Genomic DNA, 14,485 nt, shown 5'->3' on the forward strand with positions numbered 1-14,485 from the left:
TTATTTACCCAGCTGACTGGTTGCAAATTAATTCAGTTCGACCGGGACCTTCACGCAGTGATGAGTATAGAACAGTGAGTTGAGTCCGACGAGTTGATCTCCGACGACGACAGATTCCGGAAGATCCTCGCGCGAGGACTTCGATATCTCTCTCAGTAGGGTATGTAGTGGTTGGCAATGGTCGCGTCGCTTATCCGTTCGAACAGGTTTGATCGGCTGAAGGTAGCTGATTAGACGGTGCGGGACGTATTCTAATGTTATTAGATAAAGGCGATTGCAAGTGATAAGAACAGTTCCCCAAAAGAGACACAACTCGTTGATTGCCTCCCGCGAGAGAGAGCAGCTTTGCAGCAGTTGATACCGGTCCAGGCTCGTCTCCGCAGTCAGTTGAGTTCTGGACGTGGCCCAGAGTGGTCGATACGCGGAAAAACATCCCCTTAGCTACCACTCCGGACTGTTCTCGCGTTATTGTTGATCGCGGCGGGAACCACATCAGTCATAAAATAAATTAGTTTAAATTGTGGACTCACCATAGCGTGGCGTGGCGTCACTCTTCTGGAATACAAAACAGTTGTGATCCTCACCGTAAACAGTCCCTTGTCCTTGCGCGAGACATCTCCAAACCGTGTGTACTTAGGCAGTTCCGGAGTTCCGTTGAGAATCGCGATTGATTGAACGCCCCAAAATTGATCGAGCGCGCGAACGTGTGTGATTGAGCCACTTCCCAAATCAGCCGCCGTAATTCAATTGAGTCTCAGCACGTTTGTTGGAAGGAGCCGGTTGATCGATAATTGGGCAGTGATTCAATGCGGTTGAACTGAACCACGGACGGTGTTGACCAGCAAGGGGGGAATCTCCGAACAATTGGACGCTTCGCGGGGAAGAGAAGAGGATCGGTTGAGCGAATTTGTTGTGGTTTGGACGAAGCTGGTTTAGGTGAGTATTTTCAAGTTGTTAATACTTTAAAGTAAAATTTTCAATTTAATTATTGAGCTTAGAATATTATTTTGATAATATTCTGATGTATTCTAAAACAAAGCTATTGTTTAAGTTTTAGTTTTAGATTTATTTGAAATTTAAAATTCAACATTTGAAATTTTGTTTTTATTTTTATAGATTCGAAAATATTGACAAATTTGTTTTAAAATAGATGTGTTGCTTTAAGGAGAAGCCGTTGATCATTTTCGAAGAAAATTGATCAACACTCTAAAATTCTCTGTATTGAATTCAATTTAACGAATTTCTGCACCAAAATGAATCAGCTTGTGCCGGTTGTGGCCTTCTTGAAGCCACTGAATGAATTTTTGGTCTAAATCAAATGTGTTTCAAAATTTATTTAATTTTGTGGTAAATCATTGACGTCCTAGTTGGCAATCATTGATTAATGACGATTTCCATAATTTTGCAAGGAATGGGATATTCGTAAATGGGAATCAGCATGTGGAGGGCTCTATTCTAAACAACTTGTAGAAGGAATTTTTTCAAAATATTGATAGCGACGCAAAATTTATATCTTTGAACGAAAAATCGTGGCAATGATGGAAGTCTTCACGTTAATCTGATTTTTAGGATCATAGAAAATTATTGGGCAGAAAATTTAGATTTTTGGGTCAATAAGATCCATCAGGCTTGAAAGGGTTAAATCACAGGTTTGGCACCAGGTTTGAAGTGCCAAATTTTTTTTTTAATTTGATTTATTTTATAATTTATATTTACATTGCAAACATAAGTTTTTTAAGTTAATTCTTTAGAATTCTAATTGTTTTTAGTTTCTTTTTTTAGTTCTTTTTGATTTGGATACTTTGTACATGCATTCCCTATGTCTAAAAAAGCCATTTTGTATCATAAGTTCCGTACATTGTATTCCAGCAGAGTTCCATACATTGTTGCTGGCGGTCATACACAATCTGTATTTTGAGGAGGAATTTTCTGATCGATTTACTGTCTTTGGAAAAATTGCAGGTTATCATAAAAAGGTACATGTAATTTTTTGTTTTAGTTTTTTTATTTAGCTTTTATCATTACAAGTTGAATTACTAAAACAACTATTTTTTTTTATTTTCGATACTTTGTAGATGTTTTAGGTTACTCATAAAATGCATCTTTTGCGCTTTTTGAAAAAAAGTTCATTTATGGTCAAGCAAAATTTCAAAAATCATTTTAAGTTAAGCAATTTTAGCCCAAAACAGTAATTTTTCAGACACTTTTTCACTCATCCGTCTCCGATTCCATTGAAACTTGGTTGATATGCTATCCTAGGCCAGTGGTCCTCGGTCAGCTTCACATCGCTGGCCAAATTGCTATTTCTCCCTCAGAATCGCGGGCTGCATGGAAAAAAAATGAATGTTCTAGAATTTAATAGTTTGAAAAAAAATTGACACTATACTTCCATTATCAATTAAAAAAATATTCAACATTCCACATCAATCCGTTCTCAAAAAATTTCATGTTAAAATATAAAATAGTTATTGAACAATATTTTACTATAGAGCAATTCCATGTCAAATAGGGAATCGGTCGTACCCGACCCTCTCCAATTTCAATGAAACTTTGTAGACATGTTATCCTAGGCATATATAAGCCATTTTTGTGTATATGGAGCCAGTTACACTTGATAATGACATTTGAGAAGGGCGTAAGTGTTTTAAATATTTTTGTATTTCGTAATTTAAATATTGCATCGTATCAAAAAATGGTCAAAGACAAACTTGTAGGAAATTTGACGGGCTTTTCGATAAAAATACACTGAAAGAAAAAAACACCCAACTTTTATGAGATTTTTTGATTTTTAAGTTTAAAAGTCAAATTTGAGGGGGAGCCCACGATTTTTTTTCGTTCAAAAATTTTTGTGAAGATAGCCTAAGATGTTACAAAAAGACTCACGAAAAATGCAGGATGGAGCAACTCACCTAAAAAAATACAAAAATCATTTACTGAAACTGTTTTTTTTTGAAAAGTGTTCTAAACGTCAAAATTTTCAAAAACCGAATACGGGAATCGATTCTCCAGACAATTTTACATAAAAGTCTCCATATTGACCATTGTCCTAAGTCCAATCCATGTAAAGTTACAGCGGTTCTAAGAATAAAAATGTTTAAAAAATAGGTTTTTTGATGGTTTTTAACTATTTACAGATTTAAGCTAATTTACTATCCTTACAGATATAAGCTAATTTACTATCCAGGTTACTATACTACACTGAAAAAATATTATGTTTTCAGTTATGAGCAATATAATTAGCTTATATCAGTAAGCCCATACATCCAATTGAAATGTGGTCAAAGACAAACTTATGGGAAATTGGACGAGCTTTCCGGTAAAAATATTTTCGAGACTGAAAAATAAAGTCTGTCATAAAGAAATAGTTTAAAACCATCAAAAAACCTATTTTTTCAACATTTTTATTTTTAGAACCGCTGTAACTTTACATGGATTGGACTTAGGACAATAGTCAATATGAAGACTTTTATGTAAAATTGTCTGGAGAATCGACTCTTGAGTTCGGTTTTCGAAAATGTTGACGTTTCAAAAAAACAGTTTCAGTAAATGATTTTTGTATTTTTTTAGGTGAGTTGCTCCATCTTGCATTTTTCGTGAGTCTTTTTGTAACATCTTAGGCTATTTTCACAAAAATTTTGAACGAAAAAAAATCGTGGGCTCACCTTCAAATTTGACTTTTTAACTTAAAATCAAAAAAACTCGTAAAAGTGGATTGTTTTTTTCTTCCAGTATATTTTTTTCGGAAAGCCCGTCGAATTTCCTACAAGTTTGTCTTTGACCACTTTTTGATACGATGCAACGGCTTCGAGATACAACAATATTTAAATTACGAAATACAAAAATATTCAAAACACTCACGCCATTCTCAAATGTCATTATCGAGTGTAACTGGCTCCATATACACAAAAATGGTTTAAATATGCCTAGGATAACATGTCTGCAAAGTTTCATTGAGATCGGAGAGGGTCGAGAAAAAAGTATCTAAAAAATTACTGATTTGGGCTGGAATTGCTCTATAAACAATTATATTTATTATTATGTTTAGACATTTTTATTTTTTTGACAGAAATTTCTTTTAGCATTTGATTGAACTTTTTTATTTGAAATATTTTGCTTATTTTTTCAGTGGTTTTTTGAATGATTTTTTTTTAAATAGCACTGTTATGTGGTGTTTTTTTTTAAATCGAAAAATGTGTATTATTGATCAAAATAAAATAGATTGTTTGATATTTTTCAATTTGTCTATGATCTTTTTGTACCAAGTATAATCTTCTTTCTCATATAATTTTTAATCAAAAAATAGATTACAATAAAAAAATAGAACGAAAATTGGATCAACAAATTTAATAAAATAAAATTATCATGATTTCAAGAATGATAAAATTGTTTTGCTGCCTGTTTAACTGTTTCAAACCTGAATTTGGAAAAATAGGATTATGATGGGAAAATGATTCTTAAGACCATATGAAAATTATAGGCACGTTTTGACAATTTTGATTTTTGGGTATACACTCAACCCCCGGTGGTTGGTCACTTTTTCGTTTGACACTTTTTAAGTTTGTACCCCGTTGGTTGGTCAAAGTCAAACTAAAAAGTGACGAACTGTCACTTTTTACACAGCGCTTACGCACACTATCAAAACAAACGTTTGATAGTGTGTGTGAACTCCGTGTAAAAGTGGTGTCAAACTAAAAAGTGACCCCGTTCGTTTGACATGATCCATCAGGCCTAAAAGGGTTGAAAGGGAAACTAATTATGGCAAAACAACTGGACAGGTGTATAATGCTTTTAAAACACTTTTTTCATTAAAATGTTGAAACCATGGCTCGTAATTTCAATTTTTATGCTTTCTTATTTCCCCCCCCCCCCCTCTCCCTCGACTTTGGTCATAGTCGAGGGACATAAACTTTGAAAAATATTTGCAATGGCCTTATTTCAAAATTAAAAGTTTAAACGTTAAATAAATTCTTCTGGAAAATAAGACATCGCTAGTATGTTACTTCCCATGTTCTTATAAATAACTAATTGTTGTCTTTGCCAAATAAATTTTCATATTTATTTTATTTTTACTTTTTAAAGAAAACTAGTTCATCATTTCTCTATGGAACTTGATATCTGGAATTTTTTTTAAAAAGGTCCAATAAACCAAATTTCCAGTTTTTGCCTTTGTGTGTTTTTGAAACCGCTTTGAGTCAGGGGTATTAAAAAACACCCAAAAAGCAAAAACTGAAAATTTGGTTTATTGGACCTTTAAAAAAAAGAACTCAGGGTATGAGAACCCAAAGTGAGCAAATCACTTCAGCAGTAAAAAGCTATGTCACGCTTGAGCTTGAACACAGCCTTCTACTTTGTTTATGTTTACAACTGTAGTGAGGGTAGTGAGGAGCATTCGGAAATCACGTTATGCATTCTGCCTTTTCAGCACCGAGCTTAAAAAGTACCTAAAAATCCTATTTTGGGCTAGAATTAGTCATCTAGAACATTTATTCGAACATGAGCAGTATTAAGTTTTAAAGTTCCAACCAATCCAAATTAACAATTCAAATCCTAACCAAACAAGTTCAGATCGTATGATCATTGCACTTTTCATAATGACGCCTCCCTCACTCGTAGGCTATCTCTCCCGTATACGATGTAATAATTATTATTATTTTATCTATAAAACGTGTACACCAACAAGACAAGGCTGTACAAACAACAAACAAACCGGCCGCGGGGTTTTGAGTGAAATTTTGTGTTACACAACTGAATGACTGAGCTACACAGAAGTGGTACGAGATCTTACGATTAGTGCTATTAGAGGGCAAGGTCTTGCATATCAAAGTGGGGGGGAGGAACTGCAAAAATGCATCGCTAAAATTATTTTTTATCTTTTGTTTCACAGATTAAACCATGAAGTCGATCTTCGTCCTCACCACGCTGCTGGTCCTGACCACGTGCAACACTCTGTACGAAAGCGGTCAGAAACCTCACATCGTGATCATCATGGCGGACGACATGGGCTGGAACGATGTGGGATTTCACGGGTCGAACCAGATCCCCACGCCGAACATTGACGCGCTGGCCTACGGAGGGATCATCCTTAACCGGCACTACACCGCGCCGATGTGCACTCCCTCGAGGGCGGCCATTATGACGGGGCGGAATCCGATCAGTGTCGGAATGCAGCATTACGTGATCGATTCCGACGAGCCGTGGGGCCTCGGGCTGGACCAGAAGATTATGCCGGAATACTTTCGGGAGGCCGGATATAGGACACATTTGGTGGGGAAGTGGCATTTAGGGTTCTTTGCCCAGCAGTACACTCCCACGATGAGAGGATTTGACACTCATGTTGGATATTTGGGACCTTACATTGATTTCTGGGATTTTTCCAACAAAATGTCTTCAGTAAGTGCTCTTCAAGGGAGTATTCAGAAATTTATACCAATTAAAATAAAAATAATTCTAGACCAACTACACCGGCTATGACATGCGGCACAATTTGGCGGTAGATTACGATGCGAATGGAACGTACGCAACGGATCATTTTACGGACGCGGCCAGTCGGATTATCGACAAGCATAACCCGAGTGAACCTCTGTTTCTGATGGTGAACCATTTGGCGCCCCACACCGGAAACGATAACGATCCGTTGCAGGCTCCGGAGGAACGCATTAAGAAGTTTGAACATATTTCTGATGAGAACCGCAGGGTTTATGCAGGTAGGTAAACTTAATATTTTACATTTTTCTAAAAACTAAAAACTAAAAACTAAAAATTAAAAACTAAAAACTAAAAACTAAAAACTAAAAACTAAAAACTAAAAACTAAAAACTAAAAACTAAAAACTAAAAACTAAAAACTAAAAACTAAAAACTAAAAACTAAAAACTAAAAACTAAAAACTAAAAACTAAAAACTAAAAACTAAAAACTAAAAACTAAAAACTAAAAACTAAAAACTAAAAACTAAAAACTAAAAACTAAAAACTAAAAACTAAAAACTAAAAACTAAAAACTAAAAACTAAAAACTAAAAACTAAAAACTAAAAACTAAAAACTAAAAATTAAAAATTAGAATGATTTAATTAAAACAAAATAAATTCAACTTTCAGCAATGGTTTCCAAGCTCGACGACAGCGTTGGCGCTATTTTCAAGAGCTTGCGCGCCAAGAACATGATCCAGAACTCAATTATCCTGTTTATCTCGGACAACGGCGCCCCGTCCTTTGGACTGCACTCCAACAGCGGTTCCAACTTCCCACTAAGAGGAGTTAGTTCATAATCTTTCTTCTAAATGAACCAAATATTGATGAAAATATTAAATTTTCAGCAAAAGAACTCCCCATGGGAGGGAGCGACCCGTAACGTAGCCGCCATCTGGAGTCCACTGCTCGAGGAACGTCAACGGGTTTCGAACCAGTATATCCACATCTCGGACTGGCTGCCGACCTTTGCCTCGATCGCAGGTATTCGACTTCCTCAAGCTAGAAACAGTTCCGAAGTTGACGGCGTTGATCAGTGGGAAGCGCTGTCTTATGATACCGGGTACCCAAGGAGGGTGATCTTGAACATGATCGACGAGATCTTCGGGTACAGCAGCTACATGGAGAATGGGTTCAAGTACGTCAACGGAACCACGGGTGGTGGTAATTTTGATGGCTGGTACGGCCAGCTGAACAACGAAGATCCTCACCCAAGCGACGAAGAGTACATCAAGACAGTACTGGAAACTGAGATCGCCCAACTATCCGGTGATGTCCTATCCAACGAGCTCATCAAACACCTGAGGAAGCACTCTCGAGTGGTCTGCCACAAGCCCCTTCACCCAACCACTTGCAACCCGTTGAAACGAGCCTGCCTGTTCGACATCGTCAACGACCCGTGCGAACTCAACGACATTTCCGCCCGCGAACCGTTCAAATTCCGCGAGCTTCGCACTAAGGTCGAGACCCTACGGCGCCTCGCGAAGAAACCTCGCAACAAACCGCACGACCCTGCCGGCAATCCGGCCAACCACGGCGGCGTCTGGACCTGGTGGCGCAAGGACATCTCCGCGCAGGAACTCGCCGACATCCGAGCTGACGAATCGGAGCGCTATCCGGAGATCCCGCCGCCCCACTCGAGCCTGCCCGAGGACGTCCAACTGACCGTAACTATCACCATAGTCGTAGTCGGCATCCTGTTCGTTATGGGAGCCCTCGTTTATATGTCCAATAAAAATGTGTTGCGAATCTGCAGGTCCACGAAAAGCAAGCAAACTGCGACGATTTCGACGATCGGAAGTGCGGGTTTGTCCCATTCCGTCGACGACAGTAGCAGCAGCGACGGCAAACTGTCGGACGTGTTTGGGCAAGCTTCGTCGAGCTCGAATCAGAAGGTATACCAAATTGGTGATAGTAGGTTTAATCGGTACTAGGCTTGGGTCGTCAGCGTAGGCTTAAGGTTACTCTTAAAACGGGTTAGAATCACTAACTACTTAAGTAAGGCTAAACTTGGTTTATCTATCCGGGATTCTACTTCTACCTCTGTTATTCTAATCCTTCTCTGTTCCTAGTCTAACTGGTACTTAACAAGGTGTTCAACAATTGGCTTCCAAAAAATAATCATAAAACTTGGTTTTCTCAAAATCATTAAACTTATTGCAGGACCTTACGAACAATTACAAAAGACATGGATCTCGCTGTGAATACACATACGTACTTAAACTAAATTTACTGATTTTTGCTTACTGAAAGATGACAAGACCTTAACATTTCAGGAAATCTCTAAGACTTATATAAAATATGATTTTTTTTATTTTTTTATTTTCCTCAATTTAAAAAAAAAAGCTTTAAAGCAAACCTGCCAAACCTTACTGGCTCTACTTCACATTTTTGAGCGATCGCTATTTTTTTTTTTTTTTGATTTCATAGAGTCATACAGGCCGATGTTCAAAAAATCATAGAAAATCGATAGTTGAACATTATGATTTGCTTTTACCTTCTCTTGAGATCTTCCGATTGATGTTTTGACCGACGGTAATTTTTTACGTTTTATATAATTTTTTAAAGAAAAAATATTGACCCTCGAAATCCACAAATTAGGAGCACTTTTTTCTAACGGATGTAAACAAACTTTGGATCTCTCCAGTGGTACATATTTGTAACAAAATAATGACTTCACACAATGAAACCAATGAAACTCAAGCTTTCTGGTGTTTTATACATGGTCTGATAACTTTTTTGTGGAAATATCAGTTAAACTCAGGTGTTCCACATTTGTGGAAGACACAATATCATCCCACAATTATGGAACAGGCAATTTGGTGGCAGTGTTTTGCTGCTCTGGATAAAATAGTCTTGAAATGAAGTTTTTTGTTCAAAAAGTATTACTTTTACTAGTAAAATAGCAAGAGAATGTCCAAATGAAGATCCTAAAAATAGTAGGGTCGACAAAAATACTCCATTTGGCATGCTATTGACAAATTATCACAAAAGTGTTCCGAATATGTGGGAAGACTATACTCAGATGACCAATGAAAATAACTTTGGCGAAAGTTTGTAAACATAGTTTTGAAAGCTGTTTTTATTTTAGTTTTAAATGAAAAATTGATCCGGTCCGCTACCAGGATAGCTTTTAGACATTAAATTGAGTTAATAATAGATTGTAAAAATAATTTTCTCAATCAAGAAAAATGGCCAATATGTCCTAAAATTAAGCATTTTGTGATTTTATTGTTCACAATGATAAAGCTTATTTTTCTGGGTCAATTTTGGCGGTCAGAGCGGTTCATTCCAAAATGTGTGAAAATAACTCAGAAAATAATCATTCGATATGAGCGTGTACGGTGCATTTAAATTTAGAGTGCAGCGAAACATTTCAGCCCGCACACGTTTGACACAAAAACGATAAGAATCAGCTGATGCTGTCACTTTTGCTCTGAACAGAACGCGATCTGTCAAAATAAAAGTGCAATCAATAATTTTCGGACGACTTTGCCCAAATTGGAGGAAAATTTAGCAAATTTTAATAGTTTTACAAAATGAAGGGATCACTTTTAGTACTGCTGTGCAGTATTGTACTGGTATTGGATGCGGTGAGTAGTTATTTTGTCTTTTGAACTTGAAGTCACTCAGGTTATTTCACTATTTGTTCAGACCCACCTCGAATATGACGGCTGGCTCAACATCGAACTTTACCACGCGCTGGATCTGCACGAACCGCACAAATTCACGCTCCGCGGCAACGTGTCCATCACGAGCCTGAACACGGGCGCCAACAGCGTCTCGCAGGAACCGCTGACGGCCCACGAGCGGAACCTGTTCCGGAAGCTGGCGGAAGAGAATCGCCTGTACCGGTTGGAGGCGCACGTCGTCGAATCGGACGGATCGCGGTCCAAGTTCCTGACCTCGTCGAAGGCATGTGCCCTGGCCAAATCGCAGCTAACGGACGTGCTGTGGGTTTCGCTGGACCACGCCGGTTCGGTGACGGGGATTACGCAGTCGGTCAACAACGGGAATTACGGCGATTGCCGTGATCTGAACAACCGGGACATTGACGTGCTAGACGAGTTCAACACGGACGTGTACGTGAAGGCGATGGAGAACGCACCGATCCCGGACACGGCCAGCTTCATCCAGAAGATGGAACGGGAGCGGGAAGCGCGCGAAAGGGGCGAGACGAAGGACAATCGCGGGTTCTTCGCGAAATACGTGAGTTGAAATTTGGATAATTTTGTTGATCGCATGAGCTCGCTCGCTCTAACAGGGACATTTCTTTCCAGTGGATGTACATCGTGCCGGTCGTCATCCTGGTGCTGATCTCAGGGGCCACCAACCCGGAAGCCGGCGGACAGCGTTAAGCCAAATTTGCAGCTACATCTCTTAATTTATTCGTAGGAAAAAGCTTCAATTCTCCCTTCGATATCAATAAAATTCTAGTTCTGACCACGCGACTACTTTTTATCTTCGTCGACATCCTCCTCCTTCGACGCGTCCTTTTCCAGGTTGGCCGTCTTCTTCTTCAGCTTCTCCATCATCTTGACCTCCTTCTCCGCCCGCTTGGCCTCCTTCACCTTCTTCCGGTCTTCCTTCTCCTTCTGGGCCAACATCTCCTGGAATCGCTCGTCCCGAGGGTCGATCTTGAAGCCAAAGTGTCGTCGCACCTCCTCCACCAACCGATCCTTCCGCTCCTTGGCTGCCCTCGCGTCAGCTTCCTTCTTCGCGATCCGTGCGTTCAAATCCGCCGTCCACTGGTCCAGCTTTTCCATCTTCTTGGCAATCTCCTCCTCCCGCGTCTTAATTTTAGCAATCTTGTCCTGCTTTGCCTTCCGGTTCACGGCCATCATCTCCTGGAGGGTGTGCGGAAAGGCAACCTTTTCGTATTCGGATCGCTCAAGCGCTTCCTGCTTTGTTGGGTAGCAGATTCTCGGATCGACCTTGCTGCCGTCCAGCCCGTACCGGCCAACCATCATCCGTTTGTACTTGACCGTTTCGTGGATCCACGACTGGGACTGCTCGTACGGCAGCGCGTTGTGCAGCATATTTCGGTGTTGGGGCAGCAGCCGGGACTTGTTTCGCGCCGCCTGGATGCGAGCTTCCCGTTCCGCCTCGAGGCCATCGTCCTCGACAAAAGTGACCGGGAGTTCCTCGGCGGCGACTTCTTCGGCGGAGTCTTTCGATGTTACCGACGATGAGTAAAAGCGGGTCAGAGAGGGTCGCAGCAGGGAAAGAAGTGAGCGCGGACCGGCCGAGCGGTTGAGAAGTTGCCGGTGGGACATTTTAGAGCAGGAACATTTAACTTTTTCACTGAATTATTTGGAAATTATTTTTATTTCAGCGGTGAATTGTGTAAGCACCTCGTTGTTTTTGTGAAATGACAGTTTTCTTATGTTTTGATCGAGCTTTGAAGGCGGCCTGGAGAAAACGATAAGTTTGAAATGTTTCACACAATTTGGTTGGCTAGTTAAATTGAATCTTGTGTAGGTAAGCAATTTTGCGTGCTTAAAAATTTATTCCTGCGAATACGTTTAAATAATTTTGTATTTGATAAACATTTACATTTATAAAATAATTTAACCTCAAAATGCTGAATCTATTCGAATTAAACAAAATAAAATTCTAAAATTCTAAAATTCTAAAATTCTAAAATTCTAAAATTCTAAAATTCTAAAATTCTAAAATTCTAAAATTCTAAAATTCTAAAATTCTAAAATTCTAAAATTCTAAAAATTCTAAAATTCTAAAATTCTGAAATTCTAAAATTCTAAAATTCTAAAATTCTAAAATTCTAAAATTCTAAAATTCTAAAATTCTAAAATTCTAAAATTCTAAAATTCTAAAATTCTAAAATTCTAAAATTCTAAAATTCTAAAATTCTAAAATTCTAAAATTCTAAAATTCTAAAATTCTAAAATTCTAAAATTCTAAAATTCTAAAATTCTAAAATTCTAAAATTCTAAAATTCTAAAATTCTAAAATTCTAAAATTCTAAAATTCTAAAATTCTAAAATTCTAAAATTCTAAAATTCTAAAATTCTAAAATTCTAAAATTCTAAAATTCTAAAATTCTAAAATTCTAAAATTCTAAAATTCTAAAATTCTAAAATTCTAAAATTCAAAAATTCAAAAATTCAAAAATTCTACAATTCTAAAATTCTAAAATTCTAAAATTCTAAAATTCTAAAATTCTAAAATTCTAAAATTCTAAAATTCTAAAATTCTAAAATTCTAAAATTCTAAAATTCTAAAATTCTAAAATTCTAAAATTCTAAAATTCTAAAATTCTAAAATTCTAAAATTCTAAAATTCTAAAATTCTAAAATTCTAAAATTCTAAAATTCTAAAATTCTAAAATTCTAAAATTCTAAAATTCTAAAATTCTAAAATTCTAAAATTCTAAAATTCTAAAATTCTAAAATTCTAAAATTCTAAAATTCTAAAATTCTAAAATTCTAAAATTCTAAAATTCTAAAATTCTAAAATTCTAAAATTCTAAAATTCTAAAATTCTAAAATTCTAAAATTCTAAAATTCTAAAATTCTAAAATTCTAAAATTCTAATATTCTAAAATTCTAAAATTCTAAAATTCTAAAATTCTAAAATTCTAAAATTCTAAAATTCTAAAATTCTAAAATTCTAAAATTCTAAAATTCTAAAATTCTAAAATTCTAAAATTCTAAAATTCTAAAATTCTAAAATTCTAAAATTCTAAAATTCTAAAATTCTAAAATTCTAAATTTCTTAAATTCTAAAATTCTAAAATTCTAAAATTCTAAAATTCTAAAATTCTAAAATTCTAAAATTCTAAAATTCTAAAATTCTAAAATTCTAAAATTCTAAAATTCTAAAATTCGCAAATTCTAAAATTCTAAAATTCTAAAATTCTAAAATTCTAAAATTCTAAAATTCTAAAATTCTAAAATTCTAAAATTCTAAAATTCTAAAATTCTAAAATTCTAAAATTCTAAAATTCTAAAATTCTAAAATTCTAAAATTCTAAAATTCTAAAATTCTAAAATTCTAAAATTCTAAAATTCTAAAATTCTAAAATTCTAAAATTCTAAAATTCTAAAATTCTAAAATTCTAAAATCCTAAAATTCTAAAATTCTAAAATTCTAAAATTCTAAAATTCTAAAATTCTAAAATTCTAAAATTCTAAAATTCTAAAATTCTAAAATTCTAAAATTCTAAAATTCTAAAATTCTAAAATTCTAAAATTCTAAAATTCTAAAATTCCAAAATTCTAAAATTCTAAAATTCTAAAATTCCAAAATTCAAAAATTCTAAAATTCTAGAATTCTAGAATTCTTAAATTCTAAAATTATTTTATTTTTTATTTTTTTTCTTTACCAAGAAAAACAACACGATGTTACTGATATGTTGTACTCCTTAAATATTTTTTTTTCTGGGTAACAAATTATAATATTTTTTAATACTTTGTGCAATGTGAGGAACTATAATTTCAACTTTTTCCGTTTAGTTTTTTCACCAAAAAATACAACATTTGGAATGATTTATTCGATTTAAGCAACCTCAAATTAATTAAATTTAATTTCCTGTTATCATCAAAATAATTTTTGAATAACATATAGGCCCCCAAAACCAAAGCTAAAAACTCGATTCGCCACCTACATTCGAGTAGGAGAACTTTGGCGCAAGGTTACGTTTACGTTTTTGCGCGATAAGTGCAAAGGGGAGTGAAAACTATTTTATGGTTTTTTAAAAAGAAAATTGATCTTTTGGAATAAAATAAAGTTAGCAGGAGGTAAGAAATAAAAAGTTCTATCGACTGACTTTTTAATTTTTTTGCTAAGTTGCCTTTTTCATTGAAAATTCTGAGATCCGGATTGAAAACGCGAGAATGAGGTTAGATTGCTAATTTTGAAACTCATTCCAATTACCATTTTTCAAGCAGAGCTTTGCTTTTATGGTAGAAGTGACCTTAAAACATATTTGTCCACTTGGATAATCTACATTCTCAATTGATTAGTTAGGTTTTGGTTGATTAAAACATTCCCTTAT

General features: G+C 35.7%; 3 protein-coding genes across 5 annotated transcripts; 2 read left to right on the top strand and 1 right to left on the bottom strand.

The window, feature by feature from the left end:
• Positions 1 to 95: 95 nt before the first annotated feature.
• Positions 96 to 8,693, top strand: LOC120425250 (arylsulfatase B-like). Of its 3 annotated transcripts, XR_005606494.2 has the most exons (7): positions 96 to 936; positions 5,885 to 6,390; positions 6,452 to 6,704; positions 7,096 to 7,253; positions 7,314 to 8,132; positions 8,222 to 8,360; positions 8,629 to 8,693. XR_005606494.2 is itself a non-coding variant. In XM_039589697.2 (6 exons), the coding sequence occupies exons 2-6, from the start codon at positions 5,893 to 5,895 to the stop codon at positions 8,297 to 8,299; spliced, it is 1,806 nt and encodes a 601-aa protein (XP_039445631.1). In that variant the 5' UTR covers positions 97 to 936; positions 5,885 to 5,892; the 3' UTR covers positions 8,300 to 8,693. The 3 variants fall into 3 exon arrangements, 2 of the variants coding, with proteins under 2 accessions (XP_039445631.1, XP_039445630.1); XM_039589697.2 differs by having other exon boundaries at positions 97 to 936; positions 8,222 to 8,693; XM_039589696.2 differs by having other exon boundaries at positions 98 to 936; positions 7,314 to 8,693.
• A 1,207-nt stretch (positions 8,694 to 9,900) lies between these two features.
• Positions 9,901 to 10,911, top strand: LOC120425249 (ER membrane protein complex subunit 10). Its single transcript, XM_039589695.1, has 3 exons — positions 9,901 to 10,058; positions 10,120 to 10,674; positions 10,746 to 10,911. The coding sequence occupies exons 1-3, from the start codon at positions 10,005 to 10,007 to the stop codon at positions 10,821 to 10,823; spliced, it is 687 nt and encodes a 228-aa protein (XP_039445629.1). The 5' UTR covers positions 9,901 to 10,004; the 3' UTR covers positions 10,824 to 10,911.
• LOC120425248 (growth arrest and DNA damage-inducible proteins-interacting protein 1) lies at positions 10,830 to 11,841 on the bottom strand. The gene has a single exon (XM_039589694.1). The coding sequence runs from the start codon at positions 11,739 to 11,741 to the stop codon at positions 10,917 to 10,919; it is 825 nt and encodes a 274-aa protein (XP_039445628.1). The 5' UTR covers positions 11,742 to 11,841; the 3' UTR covers positions 10,830 to 10,916.
• Between the last annotated feature and the right edge of the window lie 2,644 nt (positions 11,842 to 14,485).

Source organism: Culex pipiens, chromosome 2, assembly GCF_016801865.2.
Source record: "Culex pipiens pallens isolate TS chromosome 2, TS_CPP_V2, whole genome shotgun sequence".
NCBI classification, from domain to species: Eukaryota; Metazoa; Arthropoda; class Insecta; order Diptera; family Culicidae; genus Culex; species Culex pipiens.